Here is a 14,480-nt window from a genome sequence, read left to right on the forward strand (position 1 = left end):
GCTACATAAACATAATCTTTTACAATCCGACTTTTTCACACGAGATATTCCATGTCCTTGTCCGATTCACGACAAATAAGACTTAAAATAAATCCATGCTTTGGCTTCTGATGTCAATTTCCGGATACGCTCCGAGCAACATCATCAGAATTTGCTAGAAACGTGTCAGCTAAACCACGAACAAACACATGTAATCCGCCCCATACAATGGGTAAAGTCAACCGAAGCAAGTGCTGAAAACACGGGGTTGCATCGAGTTTCGCTCATATCTTTCCCGGACTTGGCTTAAAAACTGATAATCTTCTTTCCTTTTACCGAACAAGTCGACAATAAAGGACGAATGCGGGATCAAAAGTGCCGACTGGTACAAAGGAATCAAACTGAACTGGGGATTTGTGGTCTAACTTTGGGTGAAGTCAAAAGTTCTTGTGGATTATGGTGCGGGCCACTGTGGTGAAGAATCAGAAAGGATTATCCTGGATTTGCAGTATGGGTCTTGGGATAAATTAATCCGCAACGCTTGGCTGCATTCTTCGCTCTGAATGTGGGAGAATATTTAAGTGTGACTTAAAACTATGCACATGCACATAGGCTTTTACAACATGTTATTTCTAAGTAAGATTTGAGGCTTTGCATGGTGAAGATACTAAATAATGAAAGGTTTGCGGAAACACCATGTGCGAATAATTTCTCAACTAAGAGAATGGTTCTGAAAAGAACCAGAGGTATAAAGAGGTATGTTATTTCTAATAATTTACAAACCTTATCTAATCATACAGAGTTGTAGTAATTTCAACATCTTAAAATCCACATCGTTCATTTCTAGTGTTAACATTCATATTGGGTATAACGTAATGTTTAAAAGTTGTATCCTTCCTTTGGTAAAATCAGCGATTCAAAATGAACTGAGCTTTTGATGACACAATGATGTAGGAAAACACATTGCATAATTTCTGTGGAATCCCTTTTGGGGTCATTCACCAATGTGTCATATTCCGGAAATAAATGGAAATTTTATAAACATTGTAGCCCTTACAAAATGATGTTCAATTCGACACAAGAAACACGTTCTTTAGTTTGATGAAGATGATCAATTTGGGAGTTTCAAACATCATGGGATAAACATGGGATAATCATAGGCAAACTTATGCGGATTAAACATTTTCCAAATCTAACCAGCTGAAAAGAATATTACGTAACCCTCTGATGAAAAAAATCAGAGCAGGATTTCTTAATTAGCACTTAAGAAGTACAAACCAAGTTTTACGCAAACAAATCTACGAGCCATGACGCAAAAAAAAACCCACACACATCGCCAGATATTTTAGTTGGTGGCTGCAGAGAATAACCAGTGCTTACTTAGCGACTCCAGGGAGTGTGGTGGTACGATTTCAAGCGGAATAGACTGCGGCATTTAGGCCGTATTTTTGTCGCCCAAGCCCCCACGGACCAAGCCCAGGCGCCGGTACGATACCCCGCGGCCTTCGGGTCTGCGCTTACCGCCGGCTGAAAGCGGCTCGCGCTCGCGGCGTAAAGACGGTAAATTGTTTGCCCTTCGAGCTTATTTAGCGGGCTGATGATGGAGAGGTACATGTTGATATTTTGTAACAAAGTGGGCATGTTTATTTTTTGTCTTTAGGGGCAAAATGTGGCAACTGCTACACGACTTTCCGTCGCTGCAATGCGGCTACAGAATACCCGTGGGCTATACCGCACTCAAAATAAACGCTACATTTTGTGCATTGTTAATTAGAAGGGGGCGGGGACTCCAAGAATATCTTATGGGGGAGGTACTGCCCTTATTCTATTCAATCCCTCCCCAGAACAATAAATGTATGAATTTATTACCGTGCATGTATTTTGGCACAATATACAACAGCAGTGATACATTGTTACATGAAACAATAACCAACTACTGAATATTCAAAAAGGGTTTTGCTGGAGTGGAGGCTTGCCTTGTATCTTGATGGAGGCTTCTTCTTCGTTCGGGTTTCGTGGGAGCAGTCACAAACGAACACACGACCTTGGCCTAAATCTGGATCCCCCCCCCCCAAAAAAAAAATAATGCACATACAATTTCAAGGCTATACAAATATGTCAGAAACGCAGTTGTTCCATTAAAAAGAGAAAAAATGTAAATACAATTGCAACTGGGAATAGTTTAGTTTTTACAACCCGACAGATTTCATCATTAAACCATTCAATCACGACCACAAAAACACACATTGGGAAAAGGACAAGGAGTCATACCCACCTCGAGGGAACAGTTCCCAAATGTTGCATAGGCGGCAGAGATAAAACGCTTCCCAGAAATTTATCACCGAGAGAACTTCGCCGCCCTTGACCCGAATTGCCCGCCGTCTCCTCTCGCCGTTTAACGGCCAACAGGTGTCGGCGTTGCGCGCTGGAACCACTTTCCCCGCGGTACCTGGGGAAATGGCATCAGAAAACTGCGCATTCCCCGCGCCATAAATCATCGTTTTAAACTGGCGTGCTTTTTTTTGTCTGGCTTGAAATGGGTCAAATGTTGTCAGTGATTTGTTCAGGATGTTTGCTTAATTCGTGGGCAGCCAGATGTCCCGATTAGTTTCATACTTGACAGTTGGGAAGTTTTCCTTTACAAAATTGCGGGGAGAAAAAAAGCTAGCGCGACTTACATTTTCAAAGCAGCATCAGCGAGTTTTATGCCCTGGAAAAACTGAGAAAGCTCCCCGCCAAAATATACGCCAAGGAGCACCATAGTCTATCCTGATACATGTACAACTTTTAACACCCCAGTTTCAACCCCTCCCCCAAAAGGGGGACAAAACAATGCTATGTTGAAAGCTTAATTACTTACTGTTCATCAATAGTTGCTGTTAATATTTTATAAAATAAACCACATTAGGAAACTGACTAGTTGGTGTTGAATTAAATGAATAAGGAAATCAAATGGAACAGGATTCGAACCTTCGACCACTGAATAACTGTTGGTAGAGTGCCTGTTTGTTAGTCCAAAGTGACAATGACAATGAATCCCCCTACAGTCAACTTCTTTGTTCATATTTATTGGACTACTCGGAACAATTATCTCATCTTGATTTCAAACTAACAATTGTGAAATTAGGCTACAATCCTCATATTTTAGTAGGTACACAAAATGACAGCCAAAATAGATTCATAGGTTAAATATAATTTCAAAGCTGATAAAAGTTAGATATATTTCATTTACAGAATTATTTACACTATCAACATTCTTTTTCAACCTCAGTTAACTTACCACATACTTTCCAGTCCTAAATATTCATGCTACTTTTAATACAGATGATGACAACTGTGAAAACCAGTTTCTTACTACGAAGCATAGGCCTAATTTATCATGCCTTGTGAAACTTTTTTATCAAATATTTAAGAAAAACTTGTCAACAATTGTTTGGTAATCACAAATTCACTACAAATTTGGAGAGATCATTCATGGTTACCATAGCTATATTTGACAAAAGTTTCAAATAAAAGCAATCTAAACTATTTAATAGTAATAGTGTAAGCTTGTCAATGGTGCTTCAACTCTAGTCCACTCAATGTTTCGGAACCAGCCTACTGAAGTTGGTTGCATCACTGGTTCTCAGCAGCCATGTGTATTACAATACAAGGAGCCAGGACCGCTAAGTTACCACAATTCTGACGAGAGATATTTGCAGATTAGTGCGCAAACACAAAGCATGTAATGATGATCACTAGTAAAAACTACTTGTCCCTAATCACAATCTGATTGAACCATGCCACATGCAGAAGGAGAAAGCACCCCACAGATTCTGCAGCTCTGACTCTAGAACTGCTTTTCTGCTGTTCCAATTCCAGGGCTTGACAAGGCAGACGATGAGGACCGTTTCTCCTTCCCCCGGCTGTAGCCAGCCACTCTGGCTTTGGCAGAGGCTGAGACTGTACTGGACCCGGTATCCGTGGAGCTTGTGCGACTGCGGCTGGACCAGATTGCGGGGAGCATCGTGGAGAGAGTGTAGAGCCAGGGATTGATGGAGGAGTTGATGGGAAGGATGAAGATGACCACCCAAGCGTACATTGTCTGGAAGGCAGAGTTAAAATGAAGTCGTTACAAGTTACATGTCAATCACATGTCTATCACATGTCAATTACATGTCCATCACATGTTAATCAGATATTTATCTCAAGTCCATCACATGTCCATCACATGTCAATCACATGTCAATCACATGTCAATCACATATGAAACACATGTCAATCACATATCAAACACATGTCAATCACACATCAAACACATGGCTTGAAACTGACTTGTGGTTGACTCATTCACAAATCCGCCTATTAAAGTTTACTACTTATTTATTTGTTGAGATCAAATAAATAATATGTAAAAATAATAATTGATTAAGGTTTTTTTTACCTGCTCAATTACCACAACTCCAGACTGGGACAGGATGCCCATGATAATCACTGGTACCCAGCAACAGAAGTCGGTGCCCACTATTAGCCCCATCTTGATGGCCAATCGCATCTCTTCACTCTTGTCGGCCGGCCGCGTGGATTTCTTGGAGGAGGCTCGAGCTGAGACGAAGATGGCCAAATAACAGAGCAGGACGAGGAGGAAGCTGAAAAGGTTGACGCCAAGGAATAACACGATTGGGAAAAGCCAGGCCGGTTTGTAGCCAGATGCGTAAACATCCTTGACCATAACGTTACCCATGCTGGACTCTGACATTTTCCTGGTAGTCGTCACGTTTGTCGGTTTGGTCGACAGCGGCAGACCTAAGCAGACGTTGGATAGCTCATAAAAGTCGGCGTTAGTGGCCGACAGAACGCTCGTCGTAACGCTCACAGTGAGTGCCAAGAGCCACAATCCCACCAGAACCTTGGCCGTCCTGCGAGTGGACATCCGGAGGCTGCTGAACGGAAAAACCACGCCCAGAAAGCGGTCAACGCTGATCAGTGTTACCAGAAACACTGACGCTTCGCTGGACACCAAACCTACGACTCCGGCGAATTTGCAAGTGAAGCTGGCGCGCCACGAATCCATCTGCAAGAAAAAATCGTCGCCGAAGTGCAGATCGGCCGAGGCGATGATGAACAAGTAGAAACCCATTAGGAGGTCCGACGCCGCCAAGTTCAGAATCAGAAACGTCTGCGTTTTCTTCTTGTGGCCTCGGAGTTCGCGACCTCGCCATAGCAACACCACGAGGTTACCGGTGATTGCAAAAATCACCTAGCAAAAACAGGCAAATGTCATTTTAAAAACCATTTACGTAACGAGAAGACTTTGGAAGTTGGAACGATGCTGAAAAGTCCAACAGGAATTTTAGACGTCTTGGTTCGATTCCTGTGCTAGTAAACGAAGCTTGGAGCAAAACTAAACTCAAACGGTTCTGGACTGACAATCCAGAGGTCTTAGGTTCAATTCCTGGGTTTACAGAAAGAAACTGGGCACAAACTACAAAACTGAACAGCTGAAATAGTGGAGTGCTGGACTAATATTTCGAAGGCCATGGGTTCGATTCCCCCATTTACAACAGGAAATTAGGGGCAAAACTGCAAGGCCAAACGGTAGAGCCCTAGACGGACATTTAAGAGGTTGCAGGTTGGATTCCTAGATTTTTAAAAGAATACTAACATAAAACTTTCGAGTACAGAATTAATCTTTAAGAGGCCTTGGGCTGGGTTTACAGATTTACAAAAATGCTGTGAACAAACTTTCAAAGCTCAAATACTGCTGGACTGATGTTTCAGCAGGTTTCAATTTCTTGTTTATAGTTTGCAATTTAAGTGTTTGAGCTCCTACATCCCCCATTTCCCCCCCCCCCCCAAAAAGAAAACCAGGCTAGTTAGCCAATTCTCAAAAATAAATCAAACGTTTGTCAGATTTCTTTTTTCGTCTTCAAATTTTGGAATAAACTGACCTGCAACCAAATGAACGCTTTCATGATGTCCTGCGTCAACAGGCGACGGTCACAGGTGAAGTACGGCGGAGGAGGCGATGTGTTGACATCGCAGAAGATGGACGAGTTGAGAAGACAACACACAGCGTGGTTATCCGTAGAGCTGATGGAATTGAAGAGTAACCAAAGAAGGTTAAACTATGAACTCCTAGCACAGGTATCCCAGCAACCGTCACAAGGAGAAAGTTGAAAGGGACCACAACTAATGCAGAAATGCAACAGCAGGGTAACTCCAGGACTTTTCCAGGACTTTTCCAGGACAAAATTAGGATTTTCCTTCAACAATTCCTGCACTGTTTTGGCATCTTAGGAGCCTTTCTGCCATACACTGGCCGCACTGAGACAATGGACACCACTCCCCTTCAGCATCACAAGTGCACTGAACATGCAACAATTATAACATGTTTATAGAGCATACATGCATAAAGAGCAAGTACAGTAAACTGAAATGCAAACTGGAAGACTGCCATAGCCAAATATTACAAATCATCACGTATGGGTTGTGCAGGATTCCACGACTTTTCCATGATTTTTGTCTTGGAATATCAACTTTCCATGACTATTCGTAAGATGGAATTTTATGAATTGTCTCACTACTTAGTACTATACCCACTGCTACATCAGATTTGAACCAGCCAACCAATCCCGTTAGCTCGGTGGTCAAGTGGTAAGACGTCTGCACTAGAAAGCAGGAGGTCGTGGGTTTGAGTCCCACCGAAGGGATTTTTTCAAACTTTCACTCGGGAGGGAACACACTAAAGTATACAGCGTTTATCCGCCGGTGAAGGGCAAAACGTTATACTGAATTTCCATGACTCCTTCTAAAACAACAGAATTTAAAGACTTTCCATGATTTTAGTTTTAAATTATAGAATTTTCCCAGGATTTTTCTGTGACTTTGGGAACCCTCAATTGAATGTGAACCCATATCAATACTCACACAACTGTCAGTTGGGGCAAGACATCAAACACTTTCTCATCAATTCTACTCAGAGGATTCCCGGACAAGTACCTACGGCAGAACAGTAATAAAATCCAACACGTTTCATGGTAAATTATTCATAATCAGTTACGTGAAATGTTGATAAAACTGTTCGCTACAGATTAGAAAATATTATTTCCATGTTATTTTAAGAACCAGAAGTAAAAATCTGGGGTTTGTTTTACTCCTCTTATTCACAGATTGAACCCAGATTGAAGACAAAAACGTTCCTAAAAGTCCATCTCAATTCATATCCGGGACGAATTCCGGATAACTTCCGGACGTTGTATCAGGTACAAGTTGCAGGATTCTGAACAACTTCCCTGCAATCTTCCCACAATGAAGTTATCAGTATTGGCGAATCAAGCAGTTGCCAATGAATATTTCCCCGCAACATGTCTGGGACAAATAAAGAGCTTCTTCCGGACAAAGTGAATGATTCTACTCCAAACTTGTCCGGAACTCGTCTCGGATATGAATTGAGACAGGCCCTTAGCAACAGCTTAAAAAATCCATAAGATTACACGACAAATCAATACTCACAGATGACGAAGGTTAGTCAGACCATCAAAGACTCCTTCCTTCAACTCTGAAATCTGATTATTCCTCAAGTCCCTTAAAAAAAAAAGCAGAAAAATAAGCAACATTTTTTCATTTATTCAATCATTTTTTTTTCATTTATTATGTGACAGGTTCCAAAACAATTAAGGGGCCCATATGACTTTTGTTAATGCGATCCTTGAAAATGCACCTTTGTGTCCCATTTAACTGTATTGTCATTTTTCCATTTTCAAGAATATTTTGGTGCTTTTTGGCTTTTATGCTAATGCAAATTTCCATATTCATGAGTAAAATTGTGATGTCATTCCAGGCAGAAACTTCAATATTACAGCTATTTCTGCAGCAAAAGTTGCCAGAATTTTGGAAATGTTGCTGTTGTAATTTGACAGTAAGCCAATGAGCAAACTTTTCTCACAGATGTTTTCAACGAGCAAATTTTTGGCTTCACAATTGTAACATAAAACCCATAAACTGAACAGTGTCTTCCTGAAATGATATCACAGCAACAGCGCCCTCAGTTGTCTGGAAAAGCATGGACAATTTTTAATGTCTATAAAAGAAGTGCAGTAGAAAGCTGCACAAAATATGTTTCCATGAAAAATTAATTGCATGGAAACTTTAACTATTTCTGTAAGTTCACTGTCATGGAGTGTACTCTTACAATTTAAAGTACATCAAAATGGTTATAAACTGGAGACATTTCGAAGATGTAAACGAGACAATAGTACTTGATACTCACAGAGTGCCAAGTGAGTCCAGTCCGACAAAGATCCCAGGTTCCAACTCTGCAATGTCATTGGAGTCCAGAAGTCTAAAAATGAAGTATGGAAAATAATCTTTGATACTTGTTGATTTGTTTTTTATTGGAAATTGTAAATGATTTATAAAAATTAAATTTAGAGTGAATGAGTAGTGTACACAATGGCATGTTGGAGGGCATCTTGAGTAACGAGATGAGAAAAAGGATGTTGTGGTAAAGTGGCTTGCATATGGACACAAGACAGATTAATACATGTAGAGTTCATATAACGAAGTGTAGCGCAAATGAAACACTTAAAACTGCTACTCACAGGTCATAGACTGAACCTAGTCCCTCAAAGGTTCCAGTCCTCAGCTCCGTCAAATCATTGTTTGATAAGTATCTGCAAGGTAAAATCACAAAAACTTTTCGAAAACTAAATGACAATTCTGTACATGTAATACACTAATTCTGACGAATCAAAATGGGAAAAACTTATGGCTGGCTATCTTTTCTAATACTGGACAAAATAAAACAAAACCAGGAATATTTAGCGAATCAACAATTTAAAAAACCAAAACAAAAGCAGCAAACTGAAGTGAACTTACAGACTTGTCAGTTTTCCTAGATCTCTGAAATGACCGGGCTGCAAAGATTTCAAGAAATTCCCCTGAATTTCCCTGCAAATATTGAAAAAGAAGATGGTTACAATTGTAACAAATGATAAATTTAATACTGTTGATTCTGTACATACAACCATTCTTAGCACTTTTTCTTTGGTTTAGCATTTTTATTATTGTACATAGTATTGTCTCAGTAATAGTAGTGCTTGGTACGGTGCTTACAATTTATCAAGCTGAGTGTGTCCCTCCACAAGACGGGGATCCAGACTTGTAAGTTGGTTTCCTGAAAGGTATCTGGAAAAATAGTGGAAAATTGAAAAGTAATGTTTCATGTCTGGAAAATATGATGGTGTAAACTCCCTAAAAAATAATTGTTTAAAAATAGAAATTGCATACTAGAGGTGTTAGAATATTTTGGGAGTGCTGTGGTCCAATGGTTACGGTGTTCGCCTCATGTGCCGCGATATGGTTTGAACAGTGACAGGGAACATGGTGCATGTGTTCTTGGGCAAGGCACTTTACTATGATTGCCTCTCTCCACCCAGAAGTATTAATGGGTACCTGTGAGAGCAAAGACCAGATTGCGCCGATCTCGAGCTGCTGCTGCAAAAAAACTGGTCTCATGACCTAATGAACAGGGGTAATAATTGTGAAGCGCTTTGATATAAGCATCACATAATTATCATTATTATTTTGGCGATGAAACCTTGAATTTCTTTTAAATGCTTTTGGCTCAAACTCATGAACCTGAATTGAGAAAAAAATAGACAGAAAAAACTAGTTAATATAGTGAGAAGTAAATCCTCAATCAATACTCTTGGAAGGGAAAAAATGTGCAAAATAAGTGAGGGACTGGAAATGAAATCCAACAAATCAGCCTAGAAATAGATTCAAACCTGGTTCACGGAGCTTGGGGGTTAAGAATAACTGTCAACATTCCAACTTGATTCATCTATTTTAACTTTTAATGAGTAACAAGTTGATCCACAAAAAAATTAAATAAAACTTACAATTGGCCGAGTTTGGTCAGCCCCTGCAAAGCATTATGGGGGATTTCTGTCAGCTGGTTGTTCTTCAGATCACTGCCGAAGTATTTTGAAAACAAAATAAGAATCGACTGGAAATTTCATCGCATTAACAAAATTATTTTATAATATTGTTCATATTTTCAACTCATAAGTTCCTGCACCACCGTAAACTGCCATTTCATCAAGCAATAAATTTTAAGTTATAAAATGCGTACAAGTGCTAATACACTTTAAAAAAACACTTAATTGTGACAGTGTTTCATTTCGAAGGATGGTTAAAAGAAATTTATTAATGAGGCTCCAATATATCTCGGCTTTTATTCAAAGAATTGCAATTTCTGTGATGCCAGTTGATCGAGCTAGTTGATACTCCACGTGAATGCGAAGTAAATGTGACCTTGGGAAACAATCACTGCGAAATGTGCCGGAGTTGACGTTATGGTCAACTATTGCGAATCCGCAGCAGGAATACTTGCCATGACATCACAAATTCCATTCACATCTGTTTTCGCACCGGGTATGACCCGGCGTTTCCAGTGTTAAAAAAGTCTGATGGAACTTACATGCACGTGAGGTTTACAAGATCTTGAAACAGTTCCGGTTTGATGACGCTGATACTGTTGTTACGGGCATATCTTGTTAAAAAAAAATAAAAAATTTGAAATAAAAAAAAAACATAGAATAAATTTCTCATCATCTAATAAATGCAACACAGTTTTATTTACCCAAGTTACACCACATGTTATAGGAGGAAAATGAGCATCTCCAATAATTATAATTACCAATAAAACAGTTTCAAGCATAAAATTTAATAATCTAAAAAAAGTTGACTTACATCCCTTCCAGGTGAGTAAAATTACTGAAGAAACCGTCCTCAAAATGAGTAAGTTTATTTCCCTCCACTGATCTGGAGATACCAAAAAACGAAGAAATAATTAAACGGAACTAAACAGACTGATAAAATTACTCCACTGGTTACCTATTAATGACCGCATCGCTTTCAAGACTCTCCTTGTCTTCAAAACAATCCATGGACCCTCACCAGTTTACTTATCAGATGTCATCCAACAATACAGACCATCACGCAGCCTTTGTTTAGCCTCAACACTACAGCTGATTGCCCCCCGGACACGCCACTCATGGGTGATCGTTCTTTCTGACACGCCCCCTCCCAAACTCTGGAACAATCTTCCACTTGAATTATGACAGTGTTCTTCATTGTGGGGAGTGTGGCCTAGTGGTTAGGGTCGGTGACTCATGATCAGAGGGTCAGATGTTCGATCCAGCTGCTGGCCATATGTTGTGTCCTTAGGCAAGCCATTTCATCCCCACTTGCCTCTCTCCACCCAGGAGTATAAATGGGTACCGGCATTAGCTGGGGAGTAACCTGTGATGGACTAGCATCCCATCCAGGGGGTGTAGAAATATTCTCAGTCGTTTCATGCTAAGGAACCGGAGATAAATGCTGGCCTAATGCTCATGACAGACTTTATCTTATTTTATTATTTTTACTATTCATTGCAATCATTCAAATCATCCCTTAAGACATATTTGTTCGCCTCACGTTTTTCAGTTTGATATATTTTTGCTGTGTAAATCATAATTGTTTATTGATGTAAAATGCGCCATGAACATCTTATTTGGAGGATATAAATTTCGACGTGATAGAAATTTTCATTATTATTATTATTATTACTAAATATTTCAGGTCATGTCGATTTTGCATTTCTTAAAGTGCAAGTTACATGTTCATATCAGACTTTCAATCTTATATTCACTTGCTATTTTGTCAAGATTTTTTTGAAACTTTTTTTTCCCAGCACTTACATTTTTTGGAGCTTCACAAGTCCATGGAGTGTTTCACCCGCCAGTTCTGTGATGTCATTTGTCGAAATTTCTCTAGTTTTCAAAAATATAAATGTGCAACAACAAAAACATCACACTTTATTTCATTCTGCCAAGAGTTTTAACCCCCCCCCCAAAAAAAAATTCCCTCAAAATTAATTCTTTCATTTTATCCTTTCATAAAATACTGCTAACTTTAAATTTGATGATTTACATCACCTCCCTCAAAAAAAATATTATTTACTCACATTTCTATCAAGTTCAGAAGATCTTGAAAGATGCCTGGTGGGAACTGATCGAGTCCGTTGGAATTCAATCTCCTATCAAGGAAAAAGGGTGGGGGAATACTAAGACCATCTTTACAGAAGGAGGGGGCTATATGGAAAACTCACGAAGTACAAGGGTGCAGACCTGTAAATAGGTCCAGAATTGCATGTGCGCCCCTTAAACAACCCTATGAGGAATTGTGTACGTTAAGTTTGTTCGTCTCAGATTTTGCGCGTTCTGCTTCCATTTGTATATCATGTAATTAGACAATATTTCACAAGCTGCGTCAACGCGATTCTACCGTGATAGGTCAATTGGAAGACAAGGCAAGTCCAGTAAAGCTGGTTCCAAAGCGCACAAAGTTCTATTGCATTGATTCAGAATGGCTATTCACGGGAAGTCTTTTCATGCATCTGGTGTACGCAAAGGGCCAAATTTAGCCCTTTCATCTGTGTTACAGGGTAATCCTATACAACAGCACTGCCCAGCTTACCAGTGAGTCAGTCAATGAGGCACAAAGAGGACCATAAGCTGGCTGTTATCTGATGACACCAGCAAAAAGAAGATAATACACAAAAGGGGAAATGAAAACTTACAAGTTCCGGAGCTCCACAAGTCCTTCAAAAATGTCGGCCGGCAGATGAGTTAAATTGTTGTGATCCAGATATCTACACAAAAACCAAAAGAATTAAAAATTACATTTTTGACAGCTGAAAATTCCAAAGGAATTAAAATTCAACTAAATTTAGGCTCAAAATACAGGAACAAAGACTAAAACTTTAATAATTGTAGACTGGCAATTTTGAGAGTTCAAGAATACTTACAGATATTGCAGATGGTGTAAATTTCTGAACAGCCCCGAAGGCAGGCTCGTAAGTTGGTTTTCTTCAAGATTCCTGAAAAAAAAATTGAAAATGAAAAACGACACAATCGTTAAAGCCCATTTGAAACAACATGGAAAAAACACCCACCGATTTAATGACAGAAAGCTTGCTGAAAGTTTAAAATGGTTATCATTTGGAGGAAAACTTACATTGAAGGTGGTTTCAAGATAGGATGCTGGAAATATGAAGGCCCCGCTTAGACTACATAGTTTATGGGACTTGAAAATAATAATGATGAAAAAAAAACTGGCGTCTGGATTCAACGTTCTTTCCAAAACTTGTTTTATAGACTTAAGGAGATACTCACAATTTTTCCAGCTTTGTCTGTTTTTGGAAAGCGTCGCGATCCAACTCTGCCAGTTTGTTATAACTCAACTCCCTGTGGTGCAAAGAGATCACAAAAAGGTGATGATATCACTATGGTGGGATTATAACCCACTACCGACATATTGCAAGTGCAGATGTCTTAGCTATGAAACCTCTGAAATGATACTAAACCAAATTTTATCAAAGCAATCGGCTTTGCAGTGAGAATGTGTGATATTTTCTTGCAATCGTGTTCAATCAAAGTTCCAAATCCGATCATGAAATTCAAAATACTCACAACTCCACAAGATTAGGTACATCCGCAAAAATATCACTTTGAAGTCTTGTCAAACTGTTGTTATGTAATTTCCTGTAACAAAAAGAAAAAAAAGTTAACAGAATAACGAGTGGTATGTAAAAAATGGTCAGAAATTTTGTCAAGTTAGTCCTCCATTACTTAAAATTAGTAATTATTTGACGACAAAATATGAACTTACAAATATTGGAGTTTTTCCAGGCTGCGAAATGCACCACTTTCCAGATTGGTGACTTTGCTAGAAGCCACCATTCTGTGAAGAGAATGAAACAGTTAGAAAAACTCATTAAATTGTTTTTAAAAGGCAGATATAACAATGTGTAATAACCTGTTTCAAAGGGCTGAACTTTTCACGAGTTTGACTGAATCTTTTGTATAACTTGGTTCTGTGCAACTTTGGTATGCCAGTTTGAAGCAGTTGACATACTCACAAATTTTTGAGGTTCGTCAGACCCTCAAAAAATCCAGATTCGATGTTCTCCAGGTTCTTTAGGCCTATCTCCCTGCAAGAAAATTACACGGAAAATTATTCTGGGCTTGTATGGAAATATCTATGATTTGTCTCAAAGCAATTCTCAAACAGGCCAACAAACTATACATGAGATTCTATTGTATTTCTAAGAGAGCATTGTACACTAAAGTTTATTCATAACACGGCTAAAGAGGTTGTGGTCCAGCGTCCAAACACTTACAGTTTGCTGGTGATCCCTGGGGCAGATCTGGAGAATTCAGGGCTCCAGATTTCATGGCAGAAGGTAATATTCAAAACCCCTGGGGATGTCTCGCAAACACAAGACTCAGGACAGCGTCTCTCTGTGGTAAAAACAAAAACATACAAATGAGGACTGTTTTTTTTTTTTTCTTCGTGGAAACATCATAAATAAATGTGCATAAACCGTTACCCTCTTTGGAAACTAGGGTTCGAGTCGTCCAGCTTTTGGCTATATGTTGTGTCCTTGGGCAAGCTACTTTACTCCTACT

General features: G+C 39.3%; 1 protein-coding gene across 3 annotated transcripts in view; it reads right to left on the bottom strand.

The window, feature by feature from the left end:
- Positions 1 to 2,902: 2,902 nt before the first annotated feature.
- The window catches only part of LOC119732215 (leucine-rich repeat-containing G-protein coupled receptor 4-like), a 34,856-nt gene continuing 23,278 nt past the window's right edge, over positions 2,903 to 14,480 (bottom strand). For all 3 annotated transcript variants that reach the window (XM_038205648.1, XM_038205649.1, XM_038205650.1), the window contains 21 exons: positions 14,192 to 14,312; positions 13,931 to 14,002; positions 13,681 to 13,752; positions 13,482 to 13,553; positions 13,185 to 13,256; positions 12,818 to 12,889; positions 12,590 to 12,661; positions 11,975 to 12,046; positions 11,709 to 11,780; positions 10,717 to 10,788; positions 10,445 to 10,516; positions 9,864 to 9,935; positions 9,076 to 9,147; positions 8,839 to 8,910; positions 8,562 to 8,633; positions 8,231 to 8,302; positions 7,474 to 7,545; positions 6,889 to 6,960; positions 5,910 to 6,051; positions 4,403 to 5,218; positions 2,903 to 4,063 (listed from right to left, as the gene is read on the bottom strand). In XM_038205648.1, coding sequence (XP_038061576.1) covers positions 3,809 to 4,063; positions 4,403 to 5,218; positions 5,910 to 6,051; positions 6,889 to 6,960; positions 7,474 to 7,545; positions 8,231 to 8,302; positions 8,562 to 8,633; positions 8,839 to 8,910; positions 9,076 to 9,147; positions 9,864 to 9,935; positions 10,445 to 10,516; positions 10,717 to 10,788; positions 11,709 to 11,780; positions 11,975 to 12,046; positions 12,590 to 12,661; positions 12,818 to 12,889; positions 13,185 to 13,256; positions 13,482 to 13,553; positions 13,681 to 13,752; positions 13,931 to 14,002; positions 14,192 to 14,312 — 2,558 coding nt within the window. In that variant the 3' untranslated portion in view covers positions 2,903 to 3,808. The remainder of the gene's footprint in view (positions 4,064 to 4,402; positions 5,219 to 5,909; positions 6,052 to 6,888; positions 6,961 to 7,473; positions 7,546 to 8,230; positions 8,303 to 8,561; positions 8,634 to 8,838; positions 8,911 to 9,075; positions 9,148 to 9,863; positions 9,936 to 10,444; positions 10,517 to 10,716; positions 10,789 to 11,708; positions 11,781 to 11,974; positions 12,047 to 12,589; positions 12,662 to 12,817; positions 12,890 to 13,184; positions 13,257 to 13,481; positions 13,554 to 13,680; positions 13,753 to 13,930; positions 14,003 to 14,191; positions 14,313 to 14,480) is intronic.

The sequence above is a fragment of the Patiria miniata genome, unplaced genomic scaffold (assembly GCF_015706575.1).
Source record: "Patiria miniata isolate m_02_andy unplaced genomic scaffold, ASM1570657v1 HiC_scaffold_24, whole genome shotgun sequence".
Lineage (NCBI taxonomy): Eukaryota > Metazoa > Echinodermata > Asteroidea > Valvatida > Asterinidae > Patiria > Patiria miniata.